Raw genomic sequence first — 17,979 nt, forward strand, 5'->3', positions numbered from 1 at the left:
AAAATAATATCCTAAGAGAGCTTTTATAATACACTGCACTTGGTTTCAACTCCCCTCACTTCCTCTGAATAAATCCTGACTGGCCACTTTCATAAAAATAATAAAGTTCATAGCTGCGCGCCCCTTGCTCTGCATCATGTAGCTACAATTATTAAACTCACCAGAAGCCTCCTGCAAAATTATCTCCAACGCTTATTTGAATATTATGCAGCCATCTAGTGCCAATTACAGATATTGCACGAATCATTCCCTTGATCCACTTTCATGATGGTGAATTATGCATTGTTCATATGTGGAAAAGAAAAGATGGGGTTTTATCTATGAAAAGAAATTACTTGAAAACCAATCTTGCTTAAAAGCTCTTGAATGGAAATTTGGCACTGCTATTGAATCATTCCTACTTCCAACACTAGCCACATCCAGCCTCCTCTTTATTAAAACACTAACACAGTGAGAGAAATATATTGATAGAATAAAAAAGAGGGTATGGGGAGAAAAGTCTGAGTAAGAAAGAAACCAAAAGACAGACATAAAAGAAAATCTGCTACATGTCTTTTTTGTTCTTATTGTTATTTCTCTTTTAAAGTTCAGTTTGTTGTTCAAATACTTTTTGATATTCAACTGTGTTCGAGCTCTGGTTGGACCAGAGGTGACATGACAAGCTCCAACAGGGAGGAGGAGAAGCGGTTCCTGTTCAATCTGATTGGTTAAAAGGATTTCTAGTAAAACATGACATCACATAAATGGTCCTGGGGTAGAGCTAGATGGGTCTGATGGTGTCATGAGGTCACTGTGGGCAAATAAATAGCACTGTCCTCATTGCCCAGTGAAAGGTGATCAGACAGAGTACATGAGAGAGCTGACTGCATTGCTTTTCATATCAACGGATTTACAAAAGAGAAGAAGAGGGGGAAGTCTCTCCAACACCAAGAAGCATTCCACCAATCCAGTTAAAAAGCCAGCAGCCAGAGAGGACAGGGAACCAGAGTCTATTGACCAAACACTGGTCTCTTTTGGGAGAGGGTGGGTCTCTCCACATCCCACCGAGGTGCGTTCTCAAAGCCAGAGGGAGGGAGACGTTTTGAGCATAAATCTGTGTGTGTCTGTGCGCTCGTGCATGTGTGTGTTTGTGTGTACAAATATGACATCATTACTCACAGGTTGGAGACTACTCTTATCCACTGTTGTGACTCGGGGAGGGGAGGAGAACCGAAGATGACATCACAAAGCTCATTTCTGAGCGGAGAAGAAGTTCAGGAGCTGCAGTCCCCAGTGATGCAGGCTCGCCTTCACTCTCATCATCATGGGAACCATCCAAACGGATGTAGCTCACCCTGGTGTGGCGTCTCACTGTTGCCTTCACTAGAACGCGTACAATGGAGCAGGTGGCGGTGTTGGTCTCACACAGAGTAGTGTTCGCAGTAGAACTACTGTCCATATTAGTTCCCGCAGTGATGGTCGCTAATTGATTACCTATGGTCACCAAGGCAGCCGTATCTCTGGTGTCATCCCTGGGTCCAGCTGCCATGGCGCCATGGTTCTCAAAAGCAGTGGTGCTCGCTCCCACGTCTCCCTCTCTCTTCTCCCCCTGTCATACTTCGCTCTCCAAGCTGGAGAAGTGGGCCGACCCTCGGCGCGAGCACAGGCTCTTGGCTTTGAGTGGCAGGTGGGGGGAGTAGAACCTCCGTGGCTGTGGCACTGAGCGCAGTCTCTGATACTGGAGTTTGGCACTGGCCGAAGCCTGAGCTTGGCCCTGGCCTGCCATCCCTACCCCTGCTGGTGGTGAGACGGAGGATGAGGAGGGCGGAGGTGGGATGGGCATCGGGAGGGAGGTGGGAGACATGGACGGCTGCTGGGGTGGCGACGGTGAGGGCTGTGGTGGATGGTCTGTGGGTTGTGTGCTGAGGCTGAGGTTAGATTGGCTGCCTGATTTGGCCTGGCTGGGATCTGGTTTGGGGGGCAGAGGCTTTGGGCGAAAAACTCCGCTGAAGCTGTGGCAGTGGGGGAGAAGCTCTTCCTGGCTATGGGAAAGCGCCGTGGTTCCTCTCTTGGAGTGTGAGGTGTGTGAGCGGCTGTGTGGGTGTGGGTAAGGATGGGGTTGGGGGTAGAGGCTACAGGAACACATGGTGGCCCGTCCTGCTTCGTCCCCTCTGTCCCTAGCTCGCCCTTTGCTCTTCCCTCCTCCACTCTTCCACTTTTTTTCTCCCTTCACAGGGATCTTGTCCATAGACCAGTATCTTCTAGGAGGAGGGAAGGCTGCAGGGGGTGGCGGCCACTGTGAGCCGAGCCCTCCACTCCCTCCCCCTGATCCCCAGCCTACTCCTGGACCAGAGCCCCAGAAATCAGTACCAATCCATCCCTCTGCCCGAGTTCCTAGTAAGGAATCATCCCGACTGTTGATACTGCCCCCTTTCTCTCTAGAGGGGTAGGTGCCAAAGAACCAGCCTCCTCCACCTATGCCCCCTATTCCAGTGCTGCTTCCCCCTGCACCTCCTTCCCAGTATCTTTCAAAACGTCCAAACTCCCCTGACGAGCCCTCATCTGAATAACTGTCCTCTGCCCTGGCCCTGTCCCTCTCTGACTCAGACACTGCCCCCCTACCTGCTCTCCTTCCCCTCTCCTCCCCCCGCTCCCTCCCTCTCTCTCTCTCTTCCTCTTCCTCCTCCTCATCATCATCCTCGTCATCATCCTCAGAGTCCCACTCATGGAAGGACAGCCCTTCTCTTGTCTGCGTTTTATCTTTTTCATAATGCATTAACAAAGGACGCCGCTCTCCGAGTCTACCACTGTCTTCTCTGTCCATCCCTCCACTTCTTCTCCGTTTGGAGGATGGAAGGAGTGGGTGGAGGGATGTTGGAGGAGTATTAGAATTATCTCCTCTCCCATTCACCCAAAATTTGACTGATGCAGGGAGTTTGGTAAGGTTAGGGTAGCGCTTATTGGGGGTATGATGTCTGGAATGAGGGCGTGAGGATTTGGGACGCCTCTCCCTGCTTCTGCTGCTGTCCTCCTGTTCCCTTTCATTGCCCTCGTCTCCTCCTTCTCTCCTGCCTCTCTCCCTCTCTCCTTCCCATGAATCCCGCCCCTTTTCCCCAAATGTGCTCCGATACTGGCCAGAGAAGGAAGAGTAGTCTTGTATTCCTCCTTCCCTCTCTCCTTCTGCCTCTCCTTCCCTCTCTGGCTCTACATCTCCCTCCTCTGGCTCAGAACGTCTTCCACCAGTTGATTTCTTTCTTTTCTTTGTCTTCAGTGCTTTCTTCTTCTTCTTTTTCACCTTTCGCCTCTTCCTTTCTCTCTCTCGCTCTCTTTCCCTTTCTTCCCTCTTTTTCCTCTTTTTGTTCTTTTTCTTTTTCTTCTTCTCTTTCTCCTTCTCTTTTCTCCTCTTCTTTTCCCTTTTTTGCCTCTCAGCATCACCACCAGCTCCACTCCTCTCTCTCTCACTCCAGCTTGCCCACCACTCTTGGAGCTGAGACAGTTGGCTTCCCCCTCTCTCCCTCTCTCGTTCCCTTTCTCTGTCACCCCAGGATGTGCGTGGTTTCCTGGGGGGTATGGGTGGTGGCAGGCGCCCGTGACTGAAGGATCGAGGCCGGATGATTGAGCGTTCCCTTTCCCTCCCCCTGCCAAGGAGGAGGCTTGACTCCTCCGTCAGCTCCTCATCATCATCATCATCCTCTCCATCTATTCCTCCAGTCCTGTCTCGTGTGCTCCTGGAGGAGCTGTAAGAGTAGGTGGGAGAGGTGGAGCGAGAAGATGAGGCGGATGAGGACGTGGATGTGGATGAGGTGGTCGACGAAGAGGACGAGGACGTATAGTGCAAGGATGCAGAAGGAGAAGGAGGGGTGTATGAAGGGCTGAGGGGAACTGGCACAGGAAGTGAGAGCGGGGGAGAGAGGGGGCGTGCCCTCCTCCCTCCTCCCTCCCTCACTCCATCTCGTGCTCCTCCCCTCCGCCCCAGGGGCAGAATATTCTCATATAGGGGCCCTCCAGGCTCTTTGGGCTTCTTGGGCCTGCGCTTCCTCCAGAAGGATGAGGGGAGAGGGGGAGAGGGGTGTGGCAGCGGGGGTGTAGGAGGCAGAGGGGCCTGACTCTTAGGAGGCAGTCTGGGAGTGCCCAGAGGTTTAACGGCCCCTTTCCCCTGACCTCCGCTGCCACCTCCCACCACCTTCTTCCCCACCCCATGGTCCATTCCCTTCTCTGAGTAGAAGGCCACACTAGCTGGAGGGGGTTGGGGGTGGCCCCTAGGCATAGTCTTGGGGGTCTGGGACCCTGCCTGCTGCTCCATGCAGGGCCCCAGTCCCTCAGGGTCAATGGGACCATAGTATCTCTTATAACCATCAAGTCCCCCACTCCCTCCAGCTGTTGAAGCCCAGTTTGGTGGTACTTTCTGAGCAAAGGGTCCCATGTCAGTGATGGCCCCTCTTACAGCCATTGGGTTGGTGGCTGTAGCAGTTTTGGGTAGCCTCCAGCGATCCACCACAGCCAGTCTGCGGTCTGGCCGGGGCAGGAAGGTGGAGCACGGGAGGGGTGCACCAGCAATGGGTGTGTTGGAGGGACCCAGTGCTGTCCCAGAATGCACCACGGTGGGAGGAGAGCCCGGTAGAGGTGTTTTGTAGACGGGCTGCGGTTGTTGCTGTTGTGGTGGTTGCTGCTGCTGTGCCATGACAATTGTTGGATTGGTCATAGACGTTGAGACAACATGTGGCTGGGATGGGACTGTAACCATTGCAGTGTGGTGATGAGTAGGCAAAGATTTAGCTCCACCTGGCACTGTTTCATCCTCAAAGCTACAGCAGCTATACATGCCCTGAGAAAAAAGCACAAATCAGAAACAAAGATTCAGAGACATGAAACTTTAAATGAAATTGAATAAACAGTATTTTCTGAAATTAAAAAATGAAATTGATTAGATGTGTCACTGGAAATAAAAGGTACAGGAATATATTGGCAAAAATGGAAAAACATAGATGTGTACAGATGCAGCGGAATACATGAGCAACAGAGAGAGGGAGAGATTAAGAGGGAAGTGAATTAGAACAGAAAACATGAACAGCAATCCAAATAAGTTCCAGTTATCAAAAGAATTGCAAGATTGCTATTTTTCAGATAAAATCCATTCCTATCAATAGTGCGGTTGTACAGTGCATTGTTTGGTTAATGAAACTGCATACATAAATGCATAAATTACAACCACAGTGGTGAAAAAGGATAAATTATTATCATTGAAGCTACAATAATCACATGCATATGGTGTGTGGGCTGGTTCTGTCAAGGTCACAGATATCCAGGGTGTGAGCGGAATTGAATTTCAATCTCCCATATTGACCTAGTAGAATTGAATTGACCTCATACACTCACACTCAGTGGCAGATAAGGGCACGCACAGGCAAGAACACATATGCTTACACATGTTTGTGTATGTGGTTACATGCACAGCATTTTAGTTCCAGTCATGTTGTCTTGTTATAGTGTAGCATAGCTTAAGGGCACTAAATTGTAGAACCACTCTGTGGGTGGCACATAAAGGGTTTTTAACAGGGTGAAAGTTAAAACATTAGCTGTGGACATGTGGATATAACATTCCGAGGAGCTAAAACACTTCACTTTATTTTTTCTTAATGTCTGTAAAACAGTAAGTCATTTAGTGTGCTAGTGCAGAAAAACACTAAACACACAGACAAAAACACTTACCCTGCTGATTGCCAGGAGAAAATCCAATTTGCCAGAACTGGTGGCCATGCAGTGGCGCAGTTTCCAGTAGACCAAGTGTTCCCAGGCAAACACAAGCAGACTGAGGCCCATAGCCACCAGCAGCATGTAGAAGACCCCGGCCATGTTGTCAATATCCAGTTTACTGCTCATCACCTCAATTTTGTCATTATGGCAGATACCAGACAGCCAGAGGCGCTCCAGCATCTCAATCTCATCTGGAAAGGGGAACGGTTGGAGGAGGTGGGCAAGGATAAGTAAGAGAAAGGGAAATGGAGGAGGTTAAAAGTGGATAAAAGTAGAGCGTAGGAAAGAAAAGAGAGAAATTTGAGAGAAGAGAAGAGAAGATTTGAAAAGCACAATACATAAAAAAAATACATAAAGGGGTTAAGAGATGAGGAAAGAGATCATGTTGAATATGAAAGGAATTAAGGCTGGGAGGCTTGGGGTTATTTCAAGGAGATTTATAGACAAGGGACAATAGATAGTGACAAGAGACACGCATAGAGACAGAAAGGCTAAAGGATTTAAGCAGTAGTAGAGTTCTACAGTATATCTTGCTGTTTGCCCATTATCCAAGGTGACTCCTCAAGGTCAAAGGTCAGCAATACAAAAAGCAGCACTGTGTCCAAAGTAATGAAGAGGAAGGAGACTGAGACACACAGAAAGAGAGAGAGAGAGTCCAAAACAATGAAGTAGCACTGAGAAGTAAAATGGCACCGACAACCTAATCTCAACATTGTAACCCAGTGTAAATGAGGAGAGGAGGAGAAAGGAGACCAGGAGCCACAGTGAGATGCTTGGTTGAACAAGCATGGGCGAGAGGGAGAGAGATAATGAGAGAGTTGGGAAGAATATCTTACAAAGAGAGAGAGAGGGAGCGGCATTCTTTCTCTGTCCACAAACTCGTCAGGGGAAATGAGACAGACACAGAAACAGAGAGAGTCAGAGGGAGCTGGAACAAGGGACGCAGAGATGGAGGACGAGAGGCTGAGATTGTGTCATTATGACAAACAGCAGGAACACTCCTCAGCTTGAAGAGGATGAGAGGAGAGAAAAATAGGGAAAAATGTGAAAACAGAGAAAGAACCGATAGGAAGGGACAGAGGCAGAGGGAGAAGATCATATCATTTAATTGTGCAGGAGGGATGGTCAGAATCTCCATCAAGGTGGTAAGCTCTGGGGGATTCAGGACTCAAATCTGTTAACCTAACAGGTACCAGGCAATACCGCTTTACCCACTACCCTGCCTTTTATGATCTCACTGGCCTAATGATTTAAAGCTGCCCTGCTAAACCTGTGATTGGCTTGCAGGGGTTGCTGGTGTAACCATAGTGATCGACAGACAGAAGATGCAGCATATGATTCATAATGGAATTAACGAGGGGTATTCTCCAACAGTACTCATGAGAGCTTTCTGTTACACTAATAGAAATGACGGCATGAGCAGCACTGCAATAACCAGGTCTGGAGGTCGCATTTTACTGTCTCTGAACTATTTCAAGTCAGACTGCTTAAGCGGGGTTTAAAAACTCACAAGTAATGCGTCCACTCGCAACACTGCACTGCTCTGTGAAAACTCAAGTTCTAGCTTTTCATTCTTGCCATCATTAGCTGTGCTTGCATAGCTTAGATGAAGCCGACTCAGTCATCTGTGTGATCTGGCTAATGTGTCTCCTGTAGAACATCATTAGCCAATCAGCCGTGGCCTCCAGCTACAGCAACAGATGGACACAGTACTACTGCAGCCCACTGGCAGACTCAGGTAACAACTCCCTGTCTCAAATTCACTCATACGCACATACATTCCAAGACACAAAGGTCTGTTTTTAACTCTGGAGTACAGCCCCATTGAAGAGGATTTATCTGTGTCATTGACCTTCAGTAGCAGCTGCGTGTCCAAACTGGAGCCTGATGTGAAAACAGCAAGTGTCTTAGAGAAGGGTACAGATAAACAGGTAGTCTCATGTCTGTCCTCCACTTCACAAGCCCCAGTCGAATCCTTTTTTTAAGCTCTAAGTCTCATCTCCTGGTTTTCCTGCCATTTGACTTCCAGCGATTCACCTTCCGCTTCCTCGTCCTCCTCTTCAACAATCTGACTCGTTCTCACTGTTTCTTCCCTTCTTCCCTGAGACCTTTGTGATGGCAGTTGTCTCTACCTTTCAGTCGTAGCCAGCTCAGGCCTGCCAAATCTGCCTGGTGTGTCAAATCCACACACCACTTCTGTCATTCCTGGCAGGTCAGGTCAGGTAGAGCTGGCACACTACAAACCCATAGTTGGCATGCACCACAAAGACGTTATTTAATAAAGGAATGTGTATTTGTGTGTGTGTGTGTGTGTGTGTGTGTGTGTGTGTGTGTGTGTGTGTGCATTTGTAAATGCCTGCGTGCATGTTCGCATTTTGCAGTGTGCCAGATGTGGCATGATGCCAGACATGTCCAGAGATGCTGAGCTCCACAGTTGTTGAGCAGTGAACCATGACCCGTACAATCCTGTGCTTTTATCACAACATGACAAACCTCTCTCTGCATTCATTGCAAGATTTCTTGAGAAAAAAAAACCCTGCTAGCCAAGAGCTGTAAATCCAGCTTCTCACAATTTTTAATATCTACTCACTGAATAATATATTCTTGGAATCAAAATCCTGATACTATGCAAAAAATAGAAGTGGATCTGATAAGAGGGAAAAGGGAGATCTTACTACTCAGCAGTTTTTGCCTTTATCAGGAAACAAGTTGTAGAGAGATCAATGGACCATCTCTTAAAGCTGTGGTATGAATCACCAGAAGCAGCAACAAGGAGAACAATAAACTCACAGGATTGACAAAGCAGTGGCGGACTCCTCTAGTGCCCCTCTATCCTCTAATGCGGTTGTAAAAAGATATGGCTCAACAAGCCATGGTACAATAATGATGTAACACTGTGACATGATTTAGCCCAGCAGAAGGTGTGATGCCGAGTCCTTGAGCCGCAGGGCGATTGTTGTGATGCAGCCTTTGAGGGCATGCTGAATATGAGCTGACCCCCCCTCCTTTCACATCCAAACAAATAATCCTCTTCCTTAGTAATCCACTCCAATAATGCCTATCTACAACTACAACCCTCAGCATTCAGCACCACCCAGTAACTAGATCCAGCCTGGGTACACAGCTGATGTTAAGGACTTTTGCTACACAGAACGAAAGCAAGCACAAAGGCATATACCAAGCAACAGACATAGCATGTCAAGGCTGTCTGGCCTCTCTGTTTTTCATGCACACAAGCACCCATTCCCAGGGTCCAACTATTCAGCTCCAGACGCCAGTCTTATTTAATAGATCTTGGCACCAAATTGGCATTATCAGTGTGTAAGCAGCTAAAGTGTCTGTGTGCCAGAGACAGCTAAAGGGCTTTGTCCGCCACGCCATAAGCAAAGCTGATTTAAAACACGAGGAAAAGCCAAACAAGCAGCATCCGATTGAGACAATAAATGTGTGTGGCGGACTGTGTAAAATGACAATCAAGCATTAGTGTACTGACAGCTATTGCTAAAAACAGATTCTCTCCTCCCATGGATTAATCCTAGAAGTGTGTGCAGCAGACAAACAGCATACTAATATACTCCCATAGCTATCAATTATTCAATTATCTTATCTGTTTTCTATATTAATTTTTGCTTCAGTGCACCCCTTTCCACACCTCATGTTCAGGGTATTTTCAGGTGTTTCTCTTTGGTTATTTTTTCACTCATACTTTCTCACTCTCTGTGTCAGTCTCAGCTAATCTGTAATGAGTGTAAATCTGTCACCACACAAGTTGTGATGATCCTTTTTTTTTTTTCTACAACGTTGACTCACACAAGTAAATGCTTTTTTCTTTCACCAGCCCGAGCAGGAAAAAAGGAAAGAGAGTGAATGTCAGATAAGATTGAGAGGAGTGAAAACGGGGGACGGACATGTGCACTTTCACCAACAGAATAAAGGTATATATCAGCAATGCTTGAAACAAACAAATGATATTCCTCTTGTGCCCACCTCCCTTTTTGTTTCCTGTCCTCTCTTGTAGCCAATAAAGGGACCTACAAACTACTTTATCATCGCCATCAACCCTCTCCTACACACTATTAGTCCCTCTGTCACAGTCAAAATGCCTTACATTGCTCTTCTCACACCTTATATTCCCCCATCCACTACTCAACATCCACTCATTCATCTACTCCCTGTGTCCTCCATCCACCCCCCACCCTCATGCTACTCTGTCGCTCGTTTCTTCATACTGTCATTTTACCCATAACCTTCAGTTTGCCCCTCCATTGTTCTAATTATTTTCGTCATTACCCTCCACACAGTTCTTACCATCTCCCACCAGCTGCAGCAGAGCCAGGTCAAGAGGACGTTTCCAGCGTGAGTTTTTGTGCAGGGCGATACCGTAGCCTGTGGTGGCAAAAACCTTCCCCGAGCCTATGGTCATCACCTTGGAAAAAGGACATGCGTAGATAATCAAAAAACTGACAAACAACATACATGTTGAATGAGTGAAAAGGCTTGTGTGGGTTAGTCCTCACCTTACAACCTTCGTCCTTCCTGGCCATATAGTTCAATACTGCAGCATCATAAATAAAAGCATCCAGTTTCCTGTAAAGGGATCAAGGGAGAATTCATTCATCATTTAATGGTAGAGAGGGAGCAGAGGGATGGAGAGACTGGCTGAGGCAGGGGAGGAGGCATAAAGTTAGATCTCTGCAATATACTTGGGAAGAGAGTTGGGGTGCATAAATATACGGCAGACAGGAACACAGAATGATAGAGAGGGCATGAAAAGTCAAATCATAACAAGAAAAGGGAGGAAGGGTGGAAAAGTAAAGCAGGCTTGGCGGAAAGAGTGAAAACACAAGGAGAATAAAATAAGGCAGAGATCAGGGAAAGATGTGCGAGTAAGAGGAACTAGGAAGGTGGTGGAGGAGGCGGAGGGGAGGAGAAGGACGAGGATTTATACGGTGAGAAAAGCGCAGTGACAGGGAGAGAGATGGAAGGGGAGGGGGGAGATTTACACACTTCAGGGGGAACAGACATGGGATAGAGCCAGAGAGTGATGAGGATTATAAAGTTTAAATACAGACACACCAAGAGAGCACACTGGGAAGGGGAAAGAATGGACCAAAAAAAGAGAAGCAGAAAGGAGAGGGATGGTAAGATAAAAGGGCAGATGAGGAGTAACAGGAAAGGAAAGATAAGCACTAAGGAAAGGAAAAAGTCAGCAGGAGAAATGCAAACATTTTGTGCATGTTAACACTGAGTTATAATTGTGGTGTCAAGGCAATGGGCAGGGAGAACGATGACAGAGGCTTAGCATAAAGTAAACTGGGATTATCCAACACATGACGGGTGATAGAGATTCTACAAGAAACTGAAGAGGGAAATGCTGCTTGCACTGTGTGGGTGGGTGGAGACAGCGGTGAAGGTGGAGAGAGAGAGAGCAAGAGTAAAGGTGAGAGAATCTGTGCGGGAAAGCAGTAAGTGTGACAAAAGATGTGAAATGTTAGTCAGAGTTGAAAAGAGTTCACTGTGTATGATGGGATTGCAAGTGCGAGAGTGAGAACATAAAAGAAAATAACACAAAAGAAGAATGGCAGTAGTTATGACTCCACTAAAACAAAATTATATAACAATACGTATTAGGTGAATTTTCATTAGATGGATAAATAGGTTTTCTGGTATGGACCTTGAGGTGTCAACTGCTGTATCCAAGGGAAAGAATTAACTTTCAATCTCAACATTTAAGCAAACCTACTGTAGACAAGAAATCCTTTAAGTGCTAAGAGGAATGGCAATTTGAACATCTATAAACTAGATGGCAACCAGGCATTATCTTCTCTTGGAAGATTGTGTGATATAATCGCTCCAAAACAGCTACTGAATGGACTCTGTGCTGAAACTGTATTGCCAACCAATGTCGAGATCTGATTGTAATTGGGCCAGTAGTCAGAGCTTTTAGTTTCATCATGTTTCATCAGAAGACAACAGCAAAAAATTCTTCTTTTGGCCATTTAGTGGCACTACATTTACTTGCACCGTATCTGAACGGCAGTGGATGCGGATTTTCCATTGCCATTTTTGAATTGTTATTTTGTTCCATATCATCATTTATGTGGCAAATCTATTTTAATACCCATCTTTCAAACACCTACTGTGACATAAGGAGTCCACTATTTAAAAAACAAAATCATTTAAAATATCCAGATTTGTTAAGGCTGTTGGAAAGCATTATGTTGAGCTGACTTTTTTTTACAGATTTTTGTTTTGGTTAAATTCATAAAAAATTAACAAAGCATGGTTTCTAAGACTGAGTATCTTGTATCCTTCAAGGATACAAGGGCAATTCTGTGATGCAAACTGGCTCATTCTAAACATACGGATCTGTTGTTTTGGTTGTTGTGTCTGTACAGTGTCTTGTAAGCCTATATGGGCTTTTACGTTTCAAGCAAACAACAATTTAGTTTTACATTTGCCAGCTTCCTTTATTCAATAAACAGTATTTTGCAAAGCACGCTTGAATGGAAACTCAGCTAGTGGAAAAAGAAAAGCAAGATGTGGAGAAAGACATAGATGTAGAAGGAGCCATGTAAATGTGAGGGAAGGAACAAACTCGTGTTATAGCAGACAGACCCGGTCTTAAGGTTCAGTATGGCCTCCTCCACTCCTCTCTGGTTGTATTTGCCCATGTACTGGTGCATGTCTGGGTAGTTGGAGCGGATGTTTTTTTCTGTGCTCCCGTTGGGCACCGTGCCAAACTTTAGAGGTGGGTACTGCTCCTCGGGATGCTGAAACTAGCGGAGCAAAGGGAGGCGAGGGAGGGAGACGGAATGGGCATGAGACACACCAGGCTGTGCACCAATCTGTCTGACCTATTTCTGTCCACTTTCCAGACTAACTTACAACACTCCATGTACAGTCAAATCTTTGAAAAGAGAGCAGTCTGTGGACTTAAAGTGGTATTTAGAACTGTCTTTTAAGTATTCAAGAACTGTGGTAATTGAGTTATGTTAAATGAGATTTTGTTCATTTCTAAATTCCTGTGCTTTAATCAATTTAACATTCAAATGCATGGGATTTGGCTCGCTCTAAGACTTTAATTCTCCTTCCGCATTCCCTACTTAATCAGTATTCAAGCAATGAGGTACCTTCTTGTCCGAGAGGCCTGACACTGTGTCAATGTACTCCTCCTGGATCATGAAGGCAGCCAGGTTAGCAGTGTAGGAAGCCAGAAATATGACAGCAAAGAAGGCCCAGATCAGAACCATGATCTTGCTGGTGGTTCCTCTGGGGTTCTCCACTGGCACAGAGTTGTTGAATACAATGGCCCACAAAAGCCATACAGACTTTCCTATGGTGAATGTAGACCCTCCAGCTTCTGGCCAAAATGATGACGAGGGAAAAGAGACAGAAAGAGAGAAATAGAAAGAGAAAGAGAGAAAAAAGGACACAGTTTTTTAGCATAATGAGTGGTCATAATATGAACTTTTTTTCTAGACAGCAATCCAGCCTGTACGAGGCACAATAGTGTATTCAGTAGAGTCTGACTGCAGATGAAGCAGCCAATTCAAATTAAACTTTCCTGAATGATCTGTAAAATGGGTTTACTATATATGAAAATACCTAGCAGGCTTTTTGACACCAAAGCTCATAAGGCTGTGACTTTACGTTTAGAGGATCGCAGCTTTCAATTCAGCTGCTACGTGATCTTACAAATAACCACATGGTGCAAAATAACATTCAAAGGGCTCAAACACTCCTGCCTTTATACGACAGGAGTAAAGGTGGAAGGAAGGAGAGAGACGCAAGTAAATGAGAGGGATATACCGGAGGATGACAGAGAGGTAAAATTATGTAGAGCACAGCAATCATGCAGTAAAAGAGGCGAGTCGGGTTGGGTATTGGACCGAGGCATCAGGCATACTGAATATCACAGGGGTACAAACTATGCTGTTGAATAATAAATGGCAGCTTCAATATCGAGAATACTTGGATGCATTTCAGCATATTGTAGGTATAATTTCCTCTTTACCACACTCACAGTTAAGGATTCAGGGCAGTACATGCAGAAAGTACTGATGGACATTTTGAATGTGATAACTGACCAATCAGTCAGCAAGAACAGAAATGCAGTAGAAAACACAAAAGTTCGTTATAATGCAAAAAAGATCATTTTGACTTTGGTATTTTTTAAGCGCATTCCAAGTGTGAGTTCAATATTGTCGGTTGACCTGTGCTGCAACAGCGACAGACTGCATGCAGACCCATCCATCAGACAACTTAGGCCCATCACTCACTCTTGCCAGTCTCGAGACTGCGGTTGTAGCCCACAGGGCTGAAGAACTCAAAAATGAAGACGGTCACAGCCACCACGGTCAGGCACATGACGAACATCATCACCCACACCGCTGGACTGTAGGGTTCTTTGAGGGTAAAGAAGATTTAAATAAACACATAACATAATGGCCTATTAAACAATTTTGTACTGCATTATTAAATTGTAAATATTACTATTATTATTACTATTATTATTATTATTATTATTATTATTATTATTATCATCATCATCAATAGAAGGGACAGGAACATTTCATAAACCTGGCACATTATATACTAGACAGTGATGAGCGTTGTACAGTGAAAACCATTGGAGCAAACGTATTCTCCAGAAGTCCATAAACACTGTTTCTCTTTTTTACAGTCATCTCAAAGCAGTCTATAGGCCAACACTGTTCTCCCGCTGGAGCCTTGAGTCTGCTGACAGAGGGAAACTATAAATTGCGAATACATGAGCAGCTAAGAAAAAGTTACAGCTAATCTAGATGTAAGGACCAGTAGCCAAAGACTGAGGCTTTTTATGCAAACGTAACGCTTTACAATTCGATTAGATTCTGTAAATCAGCTAGCCGCCTCACACAAACAGAGCCTCTTACCTAAGAAAGCGGATGGCGAAACAGTTCCGTTGCTACGTGAGACCATTACACTGATCCCCGTCTCCACAAAAGGGACAGAGAAATCCACGACCTCTGACCTCTCCTCATTGATAGTCAGAGAGCCAATGGCCATGTCCGCTCGCTTGTATACTACCTAAAGGGGACAAGAATCAGCGGTAAGAGAGAAATCTTATTATGGGTCATTCCTGTAGCAGTTACAGATGGACAAAGCCAATCTTTTGCCATCCACAAAGGTTTGTTTCTCAGTGAGATGGCTACATTTCTGCATCCTGACCATTTGTACACTTTCAAATGTGCCTGCATGAGAAAGGCCAAGGATTCAATCTGCTACACATACTGAACACGTGTCTCTTGTGCATCTCTTTAGCATACAAATGAGCTAAGGCCCACTTTCTCCCTGGGACCATCTAGAAAAACCTGAAAACCGCTGTGTCTGCTGATTGTACAAGTGAAATGTTAATCTACATTAGACATGGCACATCCGCTCTTCAGAGCAAATCAGCAGAAAAATGAAGCGAAGCGGAAAGCAAAGCACCCTCCCCTCAACTCTGCCAAGTCTCTGGATTACCTGATCAAAGAATGGCAGGCTTTGGAACATCTGATCAAAAGACAGACATTAGTTTGAGAAAACAAAATTCACTTGGCCTTTTGCATGGGAAAATAGATTCGACAGACAGCTCTGGCCCGGGCTCAAGTTATAAATGATAGAGCAGGAGAGCGCAGTGGAACTGTTTTGGAACCTGTGACAACTGGCGTTTGGCAAGTTCCCTCTGGGACAAAGATAGAAACAGTGGGGCGCTTCAATGAAACAGCAGCCCCCGTATTGATCTCAGTGTGCGTTTGAGCCTGTGCGCATGCTTGTCTGTTTGTGTGTTCCTGTTATTAATATTTTTCTGCCAACCTCACTGTGTCTTTCTTGATGGGAGATCATGAATCTCAGCGAGTATAGCTAAGAAAATATCAAGGACTAATCACAACTAGCCAGGGGGTGTCTGAGGATGTGTGTATGTGCGCCTTTGTGCTTCTATTTTTTTGTGTGTACATGGATGTGTCTCTGCAGATAAACATACTGTAGGAAAAGTGTTTGAATGTGTGTGTTTGTGTTCACCACGTATGTTAACTATCATGCATCTCCATCTAATTTGTATTACTGTGCATTTTTTACCCTCTATTACGGTGTATGTGTGTGCACGTGTGTGTGTGTGTGTGTGTGTGTGTGTGTGTGTGCGCGCGCGTGGGTTATAAATGATAGCTGTCTGATTGCTGGCAGTGTTTAAGTGGCCATAACTCTCACAGCGATTGATGTGACACATAGCGTTTAACTGGTCACCCAGGACGCAGGAGCACAGCCTGAGGAACGCTACTATGCAGCTTGTTGACTGAGAATGCAACACTAAATATAAACTCACACACACACACCTTTTACACATACACAAGTGACACGGGACTGACATTGAGAACACGTTGCTCACAAAGGCAGACAGGCAGAACCACAGGCGCCCTACACAAACAAAGACTTGCCTCTCCAATCATGCCGTTCCAAACCCCATCAATTTTCTTCCCGTGTTTCCCATTGGTCACTAAGTAAAGGTCATAGGTGAAGCCGACAATCTTGGCCAATCTCTTGAGGATGTCAATGCAGAAGCCCTTGCAGCACTGCTTCATGGGAGCCACACCTTCATGGATGGCACTGGAGGAAGAAAAAATAAGTAAATACTGTCAAACAAAAAGCCTTATAAACTGCCTCCTGATTGGGGCATAATGGTGTGTTTCAACACTGGATGAGTTACGAGAGGAAAGGAAAGGAAGCAAAACCGATGAAAATGGTCACACAGAAGGAATATTGTGGCGAGAGGCCTTGGTGACAGGTTTGATCGACCAGTGTAGGATAGGAGCTGTCATCTCTTCAGAAGCTGATGAACCATAAAGCTCCACTGTGCTTATATCTGATTCCAGACCCCTGAGTCATTCCACTGATCCTCTGGAGAGCAGTCTGTTATTGATTATGGTCAGGGAGTGAAGAGACCACAGTTTTGATAAGTGATTGATGTCTCCTCAATTGGATAGCATCATGGGAGCTTAGAAACTCCATTCATAACACTGGTAAATAAAGTGGAGGGGCTACTATTCTTTTATCTCTGATTATTATTCTATTACCACTTTTTTATGGCTATAAAATTGTAGCTTTGGGTGAAACATTATCTTATGGAATAAGTCAACAATTGAAAGTCCTACTTAAAATACATCAACCTAAAATAATAAATATAAGAGAGTTGTCTTAAATCCAAAGGATTCAAACCTGGCGTTAAGGGGTCGTCTGCAGGGCACTGAGTCACGGATGCAAGTCCCGGATGCGGGGTCTGCAAGCTCCACAATGACAAATGGCCTTTCCTCCAGCGTGACAACGCGCAGGTGCTGGGCATCATCAGGTGGTTTAAGAAATGGCCCATAGCGGGACCAGGCTGGGTACCGAAGCCTCAGCACGCCGTTCTCCCACCAACCTACCTGGGGGAACAGACAAGAGAAACATTAGAGACAGGTGGAGAACACAAACCCACACATTTCTACCACAATCAATATTTATTTTACTTTAATAGATACCCTCTTTGTTTAGAAGATGAACAAAGCAACAACAACTCTGAAAAGAAACATGGGTCAACCCACATTTGCCTTGTCTCTAGATTTAGTGGAAAAGGTTGGTATGGGTTTACCTGTTTACTGTCTTTCAAAGTTAGAATGAAAAGAGTTGATATTTATTTTGTATCCGTGCATCCAGCAGAAAGCATCATTTGTGACCTCAGCACTCCGTAACACAACGAAATTCGTCGTACCTGTTTTCCAGCCACTGGTTGTACCTTTATAGGTATTTTTATGCCTCCTGATTGCCTGGAATAATAAAATAGGACGTAACCAGACTGGGCTGCACCTGCCGCGGCTTGCGCAGCAGGTGCTTGAAGATGCTGGATAACAGGTAAAGGTTTTGACTGCCCCTTAAGGTTTGCAGAGGGATCGCTCTGTGACCGAATCACGGACTAATGTTACCGTATAGACGGGGCTGGGACCTTAACCCCTAATAAAAGGTACTTCATTCTAACTTTACTCATTGCGTTTTCTCTTCCAAGCTAGCTCACTACCAGCGGTTTTGTTCACAGTTGGAGGTTGTGTAAAACATGCTGCTTTACTCGAGTCTCGTGGCAGGTGTAACACCAAAATCTGTGACCTATCAGATTCTGTGACTACACCCAAACGATGATTTTTTCCTAACCATAACCAAGTACTTTTGGTGCCTAAACCCAACCAAGTACTT

The 17,979-nt window shown here is 45.3% G+C and overlaps 2 protein-coding genes across 4 annotated transcripts in view; both read right to left on the reverse strand.

Annotated features, from left to right (window-relative positions):
* prkcg (protein kinase C, gamma) overlaps positions 1–2,237 on the reverse strand; it is a 31,667-nt gene extending 29,430 nt beyond the window's left edge. For 2 of the 3 annotated variants that reach the window (XM_046045854.1, XM_046045853.1), the window contains exon 1: positions 1,159–2,237. The gene's annotated coding sequence lies outside the window, so the exon portion shown is untranslated. The remainder of the gene's footprint in view (positions 1–1,158) is intronic. The other variant, XM_046045852.1, reaches the window with a different exon arrangement.
* Positions 1,592–17,979, reverse strand: part of LOC123968068 (glutamate receptor ionotropic, NMDA 2D) — a 43,719-nt gene continuing 27,331 nt past the window's right edge. The window contains exons 7-18 of the mRNA XM_046044549.1: positions 16,972–17,177; positions 16,194–16,362; positions 14,652–14,805; positions 14,016–14,141; positions 12,867–13,096; positions 12,352–12,512; positions 10,251–10,320; positions 10,042–10,159; positions 5,689–5,924; positions 3,254–4,804; positions 2,785–3,109; positions 1,592–2,526 (exon numbers count right to left, since the gene is read on the reverse strand). Coding sequence (XP_045900505.1) covers positions 1,592–2,526; positions 2,785–3,109; positions 3,254–4,804; positions 5,689–5,924; positions 10,042–10,159; positions 10,251–10,320; positions 12,352–12,512; positions 12,867–13,096; positions 14,016–14,141; positions 14,652–14,805; positions 16,194–16,362; positions 16,972–17,177 — 4,281 coding nt within the window. The remainder of the gene's footprint in view (positions 2,527–2,784; positions 3,110–3,253; positions 4,805–5,688; positions 5,925–10,041; positions 10,160–10,250; positions 10,321–12,351; positions 12,513–12,866; positions 13,097–14,015; positions 14,142–14,651; positions 14,806–16,193; positions 16,363–16,971; positions 17,178–17,979) is intronic.

The sequence above is a fragment of the Micropterus dolomieu genome, linkage group LG03 (assembly GCF_021292245.1).
Source record: "Micropterus dolomieu isolate WLL.071019.BEF.003 ecotype Adirondacks linkage group LG03, ASM2129224v1, whole genome shotgun sequence".
Taxonomy (NCBI): domain Eukaryota; kingdom Metazoa; phylum Chordata; class Actinopteri; order Centrarchiformes; family Centrarchidae; genus Micropterus; species Micropterus dolomieu.